Genomic DNA, 14,266 nt, shown 5'->3' with positions numbered 1-14,266 from the left:
ACAGGGGCCCGCTGCTTGTTTTGGTGTGCACGCTTCTCCTGGCGGTGGTTTTTCTTGTTGCAGAGCACGGGCTGTAGACGCAAGGGCTTCAGTAGCTGTGGCTCCCAGGCTCTCGAGCACAGGCTCGGTAGCTGTGGTGCACGGGCTTAGTTGCTCCATGGCATCCGGGATCCTCCCAGACCAGGGATTGAACCCGCGTCACCTGCATTGGCAGGCGGATTCTTATCCATTGCACCACCAGGGAAGCCCTGCCTAAAACTTTTTATTATGGGCATGTCCAAACATTTATTCAAGTAGAGACTCGGGAATTCCCTGGAGGTCCAATGTTTGGGACTCTCCGCTTGCCCTGCTGAGGGCCTGGGTTTGATCCCTGGTCAGAGCCAGGTTGAGTGGGCCAAAAACAAAGAGAGAGAGACTCACATAAGTCATCCCCACATACCCATCACCCTGTCTGGAAGAGTTGTAGGCAAAACCCAGGCAGCGTGTCATTTCATAGGGAATGTTTTGTCGCGGCTTGTGGGATCTTACTTCCCTGACCAGGGATCGAACCTGGGCCCTCGGCGGTGGAATCGCTGAGTCCTGACCACTGGACCATCAGGGAAGTCCCTTCTCCTGTGACTTCTGTGGGGGGGATGCACCGGGCATGGGACAGCCCCTTCCTGTCCGTGGTGGGTAGGCACAGAAATTCTCGGAGGCTGTCGGGTGGGGAGGAGTCCGAGTCTCTGTGACTCGGGGACCTGGGCTCAGGCTGGGCCGAGCAGCCCCTCCTGGTGGCCTCGTTTTCCTCCCCAGACCAGGCAGGAGGGCGCCCGGTGGCCAGCCTGGGAGCAGCCCCAGCCAAAGCACGTCCGTTCTCCCCAGGCCATGCCCTCGTTCCAGGCAGTTCAGGTGGCTCCTGGGTTCCCGGGGGGCCCAGGGACACAGTGTCCGTGTTCCTGTCCTTCCCCAGAGGGACCTGAGGTGGAGCCTGCGGACAGGACCGTGTGGCCGCTCTGGACACAGAGGCTCCCATTGTAACCGGCACTTGGGGAAGGCGAGAGGAGGAAATGTGGGTGCAGAGCAGACAAGCAGTTTTGAAAATGCTCTTCGGCTAAACTGACCTAAGATTTTCTTGCTACATTGACATTTCAGCAATAACGAATAAGAATAATTTAAAAAAACCCGACTGATTCACGTTCTTGTACAGTGGAAAGTAACATTACATTGTAAAGCAATTATCCTTCAATGAGAAAAATCCTGTGATAAACCATAATGGAAAAGAATATTTAAAAAAGAAAATATATATATGTACGACTGAATCACTTTGCTGTACAACAGGAACTAACATTGTAAATTAACTGTACTTCAATTCAAAAAACAAAAACCCTGAGATGCTTTCCCTTCTCCTCATCTAAGGGACTTCCCTGGTGGCTCAGTGGTAAAGAATCTGACTGCAATGTAGGAGATACAGGTTCGATCCCTGGGTCAGGAAGATCCCCTGGAGAAGGGTATGGCAACCTGTCCAGTATTCTTCCCTGGAGAATCCCGTGGATGGAGGAGCCTGGTGGGCTGCAGTCCATGGGGTCACAAAAGAATCGGACACGACTGAGAGACTAAACGACAACAAATAGGCTTGAGACCCACTGGAGTGTGGGTTTACACAGTTTTGTAAAGCTATTATCCTACAATTTAAAAAAAATCTGAGTTTGCTTGTCTTTGAAGTTCAAGGAGACAACAGTCTAACTAACAGCCGTTATGCAGGTAGTGGGGCGGGAGTGGAGAGAGGTGGAGGACAAAGGCCTTTTTAGATTTGGGGATATCTGAACTATGTGAATGTGTTGTCTATTCAGAAAAAATTAAATAATAATCACTCAGCTCCAGACCTGTTGAAATTAACCTCAATTCTTCATATATTGACCCCTCCCCACTCCTCCCATCCCCAGTCTCAGGACTAACTAACCTGATTCCCCGATGCCTCAGTCTCTAATCTGTTCACTTGACCTGCCTGCCTTTGTCCACGGGGAAAACCAAGGTTCCCTTTCCATGTCTCATCCTCCGCATTGCTCTATCTGATGTTAATTTATTCAGCAAACTGGCACAAGGCTTGTGCTCCTGGCCAAGTGGTCCTAAAGCTGTGCTCCACCATCGCTCTGACTATACGACTAGGGTCCTGGGAATTCCTGGGGGTCTTAGGGGGCTGGAGGGAGTCTGGCCCGTCTGTGTCCCCAGGACCAGCTGGCGTTTATGAGCGCTCACCATGTGCCAGGCACTGTCATCTAGGTGCCTGGTGTGTGGAGTCACCAACTTGTCCCCATCTGCCCAAGACCTTCCTGGTTCGAAAACTGAGTGCCACGTCCCAGGAACCCCTTGGTCCCATTCATGTGTGTGAGCTCCTGTCCTCTAGGCTTCTTCCCGGGACAGATGCTATCATGATGCCCATTTTAGAGATGGAAAAACTGAGGACCAGGATGTGCATTCGACTGCAGGAAGCCCAGTGCAAGAAGCCAGGGCTACCACCCAGCTGGGCTCTCCAGTCTTTGTACCCATCAAAAGCATAACCTGGGAAGCCTGGACCTACTCCCACCCCTGGCCTGACTGAGAGGCAGGAGCCCCCAACTCCAGCCCCACAGCAGGAGCATCTCAGCAGATCCCAGTCCTCTCTGTCAGCACGGGACTGCTGCCCCCAGCCTTCAGTTATTTGGCATCCTCTCTTATGAGCCATGGCAGCTGGCCAGAGAGTTGGCCCTAACTAGAGAGTCTTGGGGATAGCAATGGGTTCTGAGGGTGGCCAGGGACAGGGTCTGATTTCCAAGTCCTCAGGGACCTTCAGACCACCTTGAGATGAGGGATTTGCATCTCTTCTATAAAAGGCGAAACAGGCTCAGAGAGGTCAAGTAACTTGACCACAGTCACACAGCCAGGGAGACCCTGGGTTTCAAGCCTATTTGTCATTGTTTAGTCACTGAAAGTCGTATCTGACTCTTTGCGACCTCATGGACTGTAGCCTGCCAGGCTCCCGTCCACGGGATTCTCCAGGCAAGAATACTGGAGTGCGTTGCCATTTCCTCCTCCAGGGGATCTTCCCGACCCAGGGATCAAACCCACAGACTCGGGTTCACCTGCATTGGTAGGTGGATCCTTTATCACCGAGCCACCAGGGAAGCACCTATCAGACGACTTCAGAATGAGAAACTTGGCTTCTCAGCTCTCCAGAGCTTTGTGGGAGGGGGTGCTATGGGCAGTGACTGTCTAGGGCTCAAGGCCCTACGGGTTAACCTACCTGACCTACAATAACAGGAAGGTAACACGGAATTAACAGGAAGATAAAAGCCCCTGGAGGAAGCTGCCTGGGGAGAGGCAGCGGCACAGACCAACCAGCTGGGGAGCTAGTTCAGGGCCCTCTGCCTTTAGCCTCCAGACCTTGTGGGCAGCCTGTGGTCACGCTGGCATTCCAGGGGCTTGCCTGGCATGTGGGGAATGTCCCAGCAAAAGTCTTGGCCTTTGGAGATGCTCAGAAAAGGGAAGTGCTCCTCTCCAGGGTGGGGGTGGGGATGGGCATCTGTAGGAATTATCCCCTCCTGGGTACCAGGCTCAGAGTCCAGTGCAGTGGGACCTGGGGTGGGTACAGAGTGGGAGGCGTGCTGGCCCCTGGGGTTCCAGATGCGGGTTGCCCCCCTTAGGGCTGTGCTTCCTGAGTCCTAGCACATCTCTTACCTGCTCCATAAAAGGGCTCACTACTCACTCTATAGCGAAGAACAGGGATGTCTGGCGTCCCTCAGCCTATGGGGTGGCAAAGAGTTGGACACGACTCAGTGATGGAACAGCAACTCGCTCTATGCCTGTGAACCTCACCAGAACCCTGTGACCTCTGCAGCCTCGGGATGGGAACGCTGTCACTACTCCGGAGACTGATTTGGGCCAGTGAGGCTGGGTGCCTGGACCCCCAGGAAGGAGGGTGCCTTTCTGGTCAGTGTTCTGGGAGGGACGCTTCGGGGAACCACAGACCCCGCTTTGGAGGCTGCAGAGCCTGGGTTGGGTGAGTTGGGGTCGGCAGACCCCTTCCCAGCTCTTGGCCTGCGCCCACCCTTCCGCCCACAGGCACTTAGAGGGTCCCCTCTCTGCTCCTTCAAGGCTCTGCGCTAAGTCCACCTCCTCCAGGAGCCTCCGGAGCGCTCCGCTAGTACTGATGAGCTCCGTGGTTTCCGTCGTCTCTAATCCACAACCTCTAATCTGACTCGGGCCTTCCTCCCGACTGGGCTTGGGGTTGGGGGGGCCTCCGAGGGGTCCCCTGCTCTGTGGGAGCCCTCAGGCTGCGGCGCCGCGAGGGTGGGGCTTTGGTATTGGGGGAAAGGGGGCGGTGGCCCCAAGTGGGGGGTACTGCAGAGGCCGGCGGTGCAGAAGGAGGGGCCGCTGCGAGCGCAGCTGCCGCCAGCGCCCCTCCAGGCCCCGCGCGCCACTCACTGGCTACGCCGGCGCGTCCCCGGCTCTGCTAGCCCCCGGGAAGGGGCGGGACGGGGGCGGGGCCTGGCGGCGCTGACGTCACCCCGCCTATAAAGGGGCTCGGGCGCCGCGAGCCGGCTTTGTAAAGCCGCTGCTGAGGGTGTGCGCACGGCCTCTGCTGCCGCCGAACAAAGGAGCAGGGCACCGCCGCCGGGACCCGCCACCGACCGCCCGGGCCGCGCCGGCCCGCCGCCAGCCGCCACCATGACCGCCAACGGCACGGCCGAGGCCCTGCAGATCCAGTTCGGTCTCATCAACTGCAGCAACAAGTACCTGACAGCCGAGACGTTCGGGTTCAAGGTGAACGCCTCGGCCAGCAGCCTGAAGAAGAAGCAGATCTGGACGCTGGAGCAGCCGCCCGACGAGGCGGGCAGCGCCGCCGTGTGCCTCCGCAGCCACCTGGGCCGCTACCTGGCGGCCGACAAGGACGGCAACGTGACCTGTGAGCACGAGGCGCCGGGCGCCGACTGCCGTTTTCTCATCGTGGCGCACGACGACGGCCGCTGGTCGCTGCAGTCCGAGGTGCACCGGCGCTATTTCGGCGGCACCGAGGACCGCCTGTCGTGCTTCGCTCAGACCGTGTCGCCGGCCGAGAAGTGGAGCGTGCACATCGCTATGCACCCGCAGGTCAACATCTACAGCCTTGCCCGCAAGCGCTACGCGCACCTGGGCGCGCGGCCGGCCGACGAGATCTCGGTGGACCGCGACGTGCCCTGGGGCGTCGACTCGCTCATCACGCTGGCCTTCCAGGATCAGCGCTACAGCTTGCAAACGGCCGACCACCGCTTCCTGCGCCACGACGGGCGCCTAGTGGCGCACCCTGAGCCCGCCACCGGCTACACGCTGGAGTTCCGCTCCGGCAAGGTGGCCTTCCGCGACTGCGAGGGCCGCTACCTGGCGCCGTCGGGGCCCAGCGGCACGCTCAAGGCGGGCAAGGCCACCAAGGTGGGCAAGGACGAGCTCTTCGCCCTGGAGCAGAGCTGCGCCCAGGTCGTGCTGCAGGCGGCCAACGAGAGGAACGTGTCCACGCGCCAGGGTGAGTGGGGATGCCGTCCCTCGCTTCTTCCGGGCCTTGCACAAAGCGCATCCCACCCCACCCCCGTCCCCACCGCCTCCCGCCCTTCCTCGCCCGCGGCAATCCCGAGCGACGCCCGGTCCGCCCCAGCTAGGCGCGCAGGCCACCCTACCCGGCCGCAGGGCGTGCGCTCCGACCCCGAGGAAGGGGCGAGGGGTGGGGCTTTGCCCATCCTTGGGGGCCGTGGCGCGGCCCCCACTCCGCCTTGGGCTTGGGGCTCCCTAGGCCGCTCTTAGGCCCCGCCCCGGGTGCCACCCTCGCACCCCTTGCTCAGTCTGTGTCTTCCCGACTCGTGCGGATCCCTCGGCTCCGTGGGCCCAGCCCTGGGGGAGGCGACGCCCCTCGCCCGGTGCCTCGTGCCCTTCCCCCCGTTAGTGAGTCTTCAGTTCCAGGGCGGAGCGAGGGGTCGCCCCCCGCGCAGGGCGCTCCCGCACTCCCTAAGGGCCGCCTTTGGCGGGTGGGATGGGGGTCCTTTGGTCTCCGCAGGGTGCGCGTTCACCTCCCCCGGGGCTGGGCCTCTCTCCACCCACTCTGGCTGCTGGGAGGGGTTGGCCTCTGCTGGAGGGGGGCGCCCCGAGTGTCTGCCCTTCCCCCCCAGCCCCTCCTCCCGCGTCCGCCCCGCGCTTGAGGCCGCGGCCTTTGTGAGCAGGGGGCGGGCTCCTCGACAGGGCCCTCCCTCGCCCCCTTTGTCCTGCTCGGTCTCTGCGGATGAGAAAACCAGATGAGGCTGGGCGGGGAGGGAGTCGGCTTTCTGTGGGTCCCCCCTGCTGGGAACCCCCCGCGCCGCCTCCCGGGCCGGGTGCTCCGTCCGAAGCCGCCCCAGGAGGCGGCCTCCCTGCTCGCGCCCAGGTCCAGGGCGGCGTGGTGGGGGTGGCTGCCCGCCAGGCACCCCGCCCTGCGGCTCCCGGCCGGTGCGCTTTCCTTCGTGGGTGCCCGAGAGCGGTCCCAGCTTGAACCGGGAGACCCCAGCCCGGCACCCTCGGAAAGCGCCCCCCCTCGAGTAAACCCACCCGCTAAGACTCCAGCCTGGAACAGCTGGCTGCAACTCGACGCGTCCTTTCCTGGGGCCTCCCGTTGGCCTGGCCATTTCCTACCGGCCTGCGCGCCAGAATGAGCCCCCTCTTTCCCGGCTCAGATTCTACCCCAGGCGGCTTCTCTTCCTTCTGGCGCCCTCGCCCCTTCTTTGGTCCAGAAGGCAGTCTGTTTCTTCCTCCCAGGGGAACCTCTGGGTGTCTTGCTCCCCCCAGACAGGAAGTTGGACCCTGGCCTCTGGAGATAGCTGGGTGGGAACCCCAGGCAATGGCCCCACTTTTCTCCTGATGACCACCCTCCTGAGGTCCGCACTCTGCCCAGGTGGTTGCAGCCCCCTGGCAGCTCCACCCGAAGTTGCCGGCTGCGGACTGAAGTGGGCCAAGCTTCTTCCATCCTGCAGATGGGCGGGTTTAGGCCCAAAGAGGAGAAGCCCTGTGCCCAAGGTCACACATAAGTATGCAGCAGGCAGAACTGGGTTTGAGTCCAGAAAGGGCCCTCATCTGGACCCCCTGATGCCTCCCAGCCTCTGGGGACCACAGGGTCTCCCCTCTCCAGTCTCACACAGCACTAGGTGGGGCAGGACTCCTCACCTACTCCGCAAACACTGAGCCCCTAGCGAGTGAGGCATGCTGAGGCCTGAGTGGTGAGTAAGTGAGCACGTCCCGGCGCCTTCCTTGCTGGGCGCTGTGTCCTCATTGGGACATGAGCCCCATCTTGGGCAACAGAGGTGTCTGGGACTCCAGGTGGTCCATGAGGGCCCTGGGTTAGATGGGAGAGGTCCCTTTCCGGGGAGGACATTTGACCTGACCTGAGGATGAACAGAAGGGGGGCTGTATCAGGTGTGTGGGACAGTGTTGAGGACACAGAGCACAGCTTGTGCACAGGCCCCGAGGCAGAGAGGAGCAGAAAGCCCAGTGCTGGCCGAGAAGCAGCTTGTGAGGTTGGTCCACGGGACTGGATCAGCCAGCAGGGCTGCAGGACCCGGAGTGGGTGCTTATCAGTGAAGGATGCTCTGTGCTTGCCAGCTGCATCCCACCCCTTCCCTGGGAAAAACGTGCCAGGAGGCCCCTGGGCCTGGAAGGGGCAGAGAGAGCCTGGGGTATTTTTGGCAGGTACCAGGTGGCGAGCCTGGACAGACACCCTCTCCTTTGAGTGAGGCTCGCTGGGGGCGTCATGCTGTGATTCAGGCCGATGGGGCAAGAGGAGCTGCCGGAAATTGCAGCAGGAGAGCCAAGGGCTCATCTGTGTGTTTAAAGGGGAGGGAGCTCTGGGGGCCAAGATTGGGGCTGCCTTGGCTTCAGGTTCTGGGGTCCGTTCTGACGTCGGGTCTACCTGGCGGGATGGAGGGTGATGGGGGGCTCGGGGCCGCGCGGGGTTGGGGGGCGTGCCTGCAGAGGCCATTTTAGACAGGCCTGCGTGGCAGGGAGGAGGGGGAGGCTCCTCCAGACACATGTTGGGAAACGCGGGCCAGGAAGGAGGAGCCTCCTGGGTTTTGCCGGTGGGGGATGTGAGTCATCCCAGCAGCCAGGGCCCGGTGCGGGTGGGGTGCTTCCTGCTGAAGCTGCAAGCTGCTCTCCGGCCTCAGTCTCCCCATCTGTAAAGGGCTCCACCTGGGCACGTTCTTTGTGGCCAGACCGTATTTCTGGGACGGGGTCATTGCAGCCACTGTTAGAGGCAAGGTCGGCCACCAGGGCTTGGGGGTCCTGAGAGCTGCTGTGACAAAGCAGATGGCATACATCCACCCCAGGTCCTGGGAAGTGGGGTCACTGTGACCACACAGGCAGGGCCGCTGAGTGAGCTGTATTCAAGCTTCTTTGGTGCCTACCTGCCCTGGGCTTTGCTTCCCTGGTGGCTCAGATGGTAAGGTATCTATCTGCCTTTAGTGAGGGAGACTTGGGTTTGATCCCTGGGTCAGGAAGATCCCCTGGAGAAGGGCATGGCAACCCGCTCCAATATTCTTCCCTGGAGAATCCCATGGACAGAGGAGCCTGGCGGGCTACAGTCCATGGTGGGTTGCAAAGAGTTGGACATGATTGAGCGACTAACATCTACACACACTGCCCTGGGCTCCAGCCAGACCCTGATCTCATAGCCCCTTTGCCTCTGACCAGCTGTGCCCTGGGGTCTCCGTGCTCAGGAAGTGCCCAGCCCCAGCGCTCGAAGGTGAGGCTGGCTGGCTGGCTGAGGAAGGGCTGGACAAGCCAGGCTTTGTAGGATGTGTAAGAGTTCTCTTGATAAGGCAGGTCACGTTGGCCCCAGGGAACAGCTCATGTAAGGATGGAGTAGGGATTTAAGGTGGTTAGGTAGTGGCAAGAGTTGACAGCAAGGAGGAGAAGTGAGGTGAAGCCACAGAAGCTTCTGGGCTCCCTCCCTTAAACTGAATGGGGGTGGTGGAGAGCGCCTGATTTTTGACCATCCAGGGGACTTGGGGACTGCTAAGGCTGCGGGGGGATGAGACCATGGGGTGTGCTGCAGGCTGGTCTGTGCAGGATGGCCCCGGGGCTGGAGACTGGGAAAGCCATGATGGACAGGGGCGGGGCCCGGCGTCTCCGGGGTGGGAGGATGTGCCTGTGGGCTCTGGTGAGCCCCCGCATCCCTCTCCTTACTTCCCGGGGCTCCAGTGGGCCTGTGACTCACGCTTTCTGTGCTGCTGTTGATGAAAAGAAAAATCCCAAAGAAAACCCTGTTCCCATAGTAACCCAGCTCTAATTAGAGACTCCAAGGCCGAGTGGGGCCTTTCCCATCAGGGCATGGCCTTGGAGCCAAGAGGGGCCTCCCTGGATGGAGTGGACACTACCCCCAGCCCCTCCTGTGGGGGCAGAATACCCCATGTCTACTTGGCATCGGGCCCCTCCATGCTCTCAATCTCCTGGCAGGACGGAGAGACACCGAGCCGGGTTGACAGAGGGAAACTGAGGCTGGAGGGGTGTGCTGCTCACGCAAGGCGCCTGGGCCCCACTTTGAGTACCTTGCTCGCTGGCCTAGGCCTGTTGATCCACACCAGTTCCAGGACTGGACACAGCCAGGCTGGACAGGGTCTGAGTGGCTGAGTAGACGGCGGTGGTCGTCGTGTGGCCCAGGGCAGGGACCCACCGCTGCAGTCTTGCTTTATGCACCCCAGGGTTGGGAGGGGAGTTGCTGGGAGGAGCAGGGGTTCAGGGCTGGCTGAGCGCTCGGGACCTGAAGTCTCCTGGAGAAGGGCCCCCAGGTGTGTCTGGCCTGAGCCTGGTGCAAGCCTTGTGTACCTGCAGGGCCGCATACCAGCAGGTAGGCTGGCAAGCGCGGGCGGGCTGACTGCCATTTACGGCCCTCCCCTGCCCGCCTTGCCCTTCTCCCTGGGGAGCCCCCTCTGCCTTTTCTGCTGCCGAGGTGTGCCCGGCGGGGCGTCTCCCCTGTTCTTTCTTTGCCATCAGCCAGCCTCCTATGCGTGGGGTACATGGTGCCCTGTGGCCCGTCAGGTGGGGTGGGGCAGGCTGGCTGGACGGGTCTGAGCCAGTGGCCCCAGGACGGCCCACCTCTTGGGGCCTGGGAGCCCCAGCAGGCGCAGCCCTCGCTGCTCCTCACCTGGTGCTCCGCGGGGGGTGTTGTGGTGGATGGAGTCAGCCCAACCCCGGGGCCTGAGTAGACAGCTGATCCCTGACACTGGGGCTCAGGCGACCCTGGGGGGCTGAGGGGTCGAGCCCAGCGGTGGTGAGGGTCTATTCAGGGTGACTCGTGGAGGCCGCGGCCACCAGTCCAGAGAGGGGAGGGAAGGTTGGGGGGCAGGGCTTGGTACGAGGCCGGAGTTTGCCCCCTTCTCCCGAGAGCCCGGGGACCCCTAGCTTTTTCTCTGGGTGACCTTGGGCAAGGGCACTATTTCTCTGTCTCCCTCTCTCTTGTGAGGCAAGGTGGTGCTGACATGGGACACGAGACCTGGTCAGCACAGGGCTGACGCCTGTCAGGCCCTCTGGGTGGAGCCTGGAGAACCAAGAAGGGGTCCTGGGCCAGGGGCGCGGGCGCCCAGCCCCCAGCCTTTGCCACCCACCAGCCTCCTCTCATCTGAAGGGGTGCCTGCCACCAGCCCCGGCTTCATAAAGGCCTGGAGGCCCACCTCACCCGACAGTGAGGCTCTTAGGCCCATGGTGCTTGGGGACCTGAACTTGTGGTTGTGACCAAAGGTCGCATTGCAGGTTTTAGCTGGAGGAGTCCACACGGGTGTGCAAAAGCAATGGGGCTGCAGCTTGTGGGAACAAAACCTCGGAAGCCACCCCTTTCACAGATGATTTCAGGATGTGGACACACGTGAAGGTGTTAGGCAGGTCGTGTGCAAATCGCGATCTGCCACCTGCGTGCACTTTAAGGTCAAGAAAACGCATGTGTGAACGCAGGGGAAGCGTTAGGAGGCTGTGGTTGCCCAGCGTTCACAGGGGCTCTCCGGGGGTGCGGTGCGCGTTGCGGGTGTGTGACTGCACTTTCAGAGGAGTTTTCTAGATTTCCTGAAAGGAGCGTGTGCAATTGCTCTTTGAACTTTTACACGTACACAGAAGCAGGAGGGAACAATGAACCGCCGGGTAGCAACCCCCCAGCTGCCTTCCCAGCTCCCTGGGCCTCCATTCATTGTTTTTGCTTGTACTTCCGGTAGAACTCAGACATCCGGGCATTTGCCTGCGTCTCTATAAACAGCAAGGCATCCTCTTACATATTGACAACGTGATTAGCAGTAATTAACCCTTCCCCTCTAACCCCGGGCCACGGTCAGATTCTCCCTGTTGGCTCTACAGTATCTTCTTGCATCTGGTTTGTTGAAGAGTTCTATGTCTGTAATCAGAGAAAGTGATGTGTAAGTGGACCTAGCAGGCTCTGGTCCTTAACTGGTCCGGCCCGGGGTCCTGGGTTCTCCCTCTGATGTGGAGGCCAAGGGGTCTGAGCCGTGCAGTGGGTTCTCAGTAGCCCCCCCGCCCCCCACTGTACTGGTGTGTGAGGGCAGGGCTGAGGGTCAGCCAGAACTGGGGGGTGCGGGGGTCCCTGGTCCTAGCTGGAGGCTCTCCCCGCAGGTATGGACCTGTCGGCCAATCAGGACGAAGAGACTGACCAAGAGACCTTCCAACTGGAGATCGACCGCGACACCAAAAAATGCGCCTTCCGCACCCACTCGGGCAAGTACTGGACGCTGACAACCACCGGGGGTGTGCAGTCCACCGCATCCACCAAGTGAGTGCCCGCTGCCTGTGCTCGCCCAGACCGGCCCTTCCCAGGGGGCACCTCTCCTGACCCTGTCCCCCACCCCCCTACCCCAGGGACGCCAGATGCTACTTTGACATCGAGTGGCGTGATCGGAGGATTATTCTGCGTGCATCCAATGGCAAATTCGTGACGGCCAAGAAGAACGGCCAGCTGGCGGCCTCCGTGGAGACGGCAGGTAGCCACCTTGGGCACACCTCAAGCCGCAGTTCCCTGGGGCGGGGTCTCGCTGTGCCATGGTCACTTACCAACCCCACTGGAAGCCCGCCCTGTGCCAAGTGTCCTCCCAGACCGCCCTCACCCCGCCTCCCCTAGGGCTGGCGTGCTGTGTGACCCCAGGCTCTTGCTGTCCCTCTCTGAGCCACACACACCCTGGGCGTCGCACCCCCCCCCGGCCCCCGCCCCGATCCCCCTGAGGCTCACTGCCTTTCCCACCTCTTGGGACAGGGGACTCGGAGCTCTTCCTCATGAAGCTGATCAACCGGCCCATCATTGTGTTCCGCGGGGAGCACGGCTTCATCGGCTGCCGCAAGGTCACGGGCACCCTGGATGCCAACCGCTCCAACTATGACGTCTTCCAGCTGGAGTTCCGAGACGGTGCCTACAACATCAAAGGCAGGTGCCCCTGTGGGCGGGACTGGGTGGGGCATCCCCCCCCCCCCGCCTCTGCGCCCCACTTGACCCTCTGACATGGCTTGGGCCATTCCAGGCCCCATGTGGGAGCTCGAGCTGGTGGGGAGCCCCTTCCTTCCGCTCTCGTGGGTATAGGAGGGGAGACCACACTAGACAGGGGGCTCTGGGAGGGGCTCCGTCCATCCACGTGGGTGGACAGGGCAGACCCCAGCCACACTCTGGGAGCCGTGATTGGAGGGTGGGGGGCAGAGCGCGAGGCAGGGCCTGACAGGGTCCCCCCTGTGCCCCTGCAGACTCCACGGGCAAGTACTGGATGGTGGGCAATGACTCGTCGGTGACCAGCAGCAGCGACAGCCCGGTGGACTTCTTCCTGGAGTTCTGCGACTACAACAAGGTGGCCATCAAGGTGGGGGGGCACTACCTGAAGGGGGACCACGCGGGGGTCCTGAAGGCCTGCGCCGAAACCATCGACCCCACCACGCTGTGGGAGTACTAGGCCTGCGCCCCTGGCCCCCTCCCTGCCCCGCCCCCGCCCCACACTAACTCTCTTCTCCTGGGGGCTCTGCTGCGGGTGGCGAGCCCCTTGCCTTTCAAACTGGAAACCCAGAGCAAACGGTGCCCTCACCGGTCATCCCCCGGGCAGGTCGGCACTCTGACCTGGCCCTGGGCGGGCTGTCCCGGCCCTCTGCCCTCTCTTCTGCGCCCTGGGCGAGGCTGGAACTTCTCTCTCCTGACCTCAGACAACTCTGAGCCTTATTTCCCCAAAGAGGCCATGGAGGAGTCGGGGAGCTGGGAGGCCTTCCCGAGCCCCCGCCCCCCTGGAATGGCAGGGTGCGTAACTGGAATCTCCTGTCCCCTCCTGATCCTCCCCCACACCCCCAGGAGCCATGCTCTTGCCCCAGGCCTGTCGGTGGCCTCCCCTTGCAACCGGACAGGTCAGGGCCGGCTCCTGCCCCTGCACACCCTGCTGTGATCCCGGGTCCCTGCCCCTGTCTCTCTTTGCTTTCCCTCTGGCCTGACTGGAAGCAGAAAATGACCAAATCAGTATTTTTTTTTTAATGAAATGTTATTGCTGGAGGAGCCCCAGGCAAGCCTGGTTGTAGCCATGAGTGGGCTTGAGGGGGTCTTGAGACAGAGGCCTCTTCTGGCCTCTGCGCCCTCTCCTCCCACTAGTGGTGGGGCAGGCGGGGTGCCTCCCCAAATCCAAACTCCCCCACCTTCCCAGAGGGTTTCTCCAGCCCCACCCTCCCGAGTGCCCACCCCAGGGCTGGGTCTCACCTGGTGGTGCTAGGCCCCTCACCGCCTCACCCAGGGCCCCGTGTGGTCGGTGCTCCTTGTCTGACCAGACTCCTGGGTCTCAGCGGGATGAAGCTGGGCATCGCCCTCAGCTGGGAGCCCCCTGGAAGCCCCCACTGCCCCCCACCCCCGCCCATGGCTCCCAGCCCCTCCCCTGCCGGCTCCCCTCCCTTCCGGTTAGTGTCCACCATGCATCTCACTCTGGGTGTCTTGGTCTTTTATTTTTTGTAAGTGTCATTTGTATAACTCTAAACGCCCATGATAGTAGCTTCAGACTGGAAAGAGCAAAATAAAATAACGCAAGTCTGCAACCCGGAGGCTGTGTGTGTGTGCTCTCGCGCGTGCGCGTTGGGATGAAGGCAGACGGGAGGTGTGGGCCCGGGAACCCGACTCCTGCACGTTTAGGGGTTAGAGGTCAAGCCCACACAAACCAGCACACCTGGGCAGGTGTGCCTTGATTAGAGCGTGGAGGCCTGGGCTGCCCCCTTTCCATACTGAAGAGGCCTCCAGTGCGTCCATCCACAGCCCCAG

The 14,266-nt window shown here is 61.5% G+C and overlaps 1 protein-coding gene and 1 non-coding gene across 2 annotated transcripts; one reads left to right on the top strand and one right to left on the bottom strand.

Annotated features, from left to right (window-relative positions):
* Positions 1-528: 528 nt before the first annotated feature.
* Positions 529-601, bottom strand: TRNAG-UCC (transfer RNA glycine (anticodon UCC)). The gene has a single exon. It is a non-coding gene; the product is annotated as a tRNA-Gly (tRNA).
* A 3,954-nt stretch (positions 602-4,555) lies between these two features.
* FSCN1 (fascin actin-bundling protein 1) lies at positions 4,556-14,046 on the top strand. The gene is made up of 5 exons (XM_005887344.3): positions 4,556-5,515; positions 11,620-11,776; positions 11,863-11,984; positions 12,254-12,421; positions 12,733-14,046. Exons 1-5 carry the CDS (start codon positions 4,684-4,686, stop codon positions 12,933-12,935), a joined length of 1,482 nt encoding a protein of 493 aa, XP_005887406.3. The 5' UTR covers positions 4,556-4,683; the 3' UTR covers positions 12,936-14,046.
* Positions 14,047-14,266: the final 220 nt, after the last annotated feature.

Source organism: Bos mutus, chromosome 25, assembly GCF_027580195.1.
Source record: "Bos mutus isolate GX-2022 chromosome 25, NWIPB_WYAK_1.1, whole genome shotgun sequence".
NCBI classification, from domain to species: Eukaryota; Metazoa; Chordata; class Mammalia; order Artiodactyla; family Bovidae; genus Bos; species Bos mutus.
Note: the sequence above shows the minus strand (reverse complement) of the source record. Positions and strands in the feature narration are given on the sequence as shown.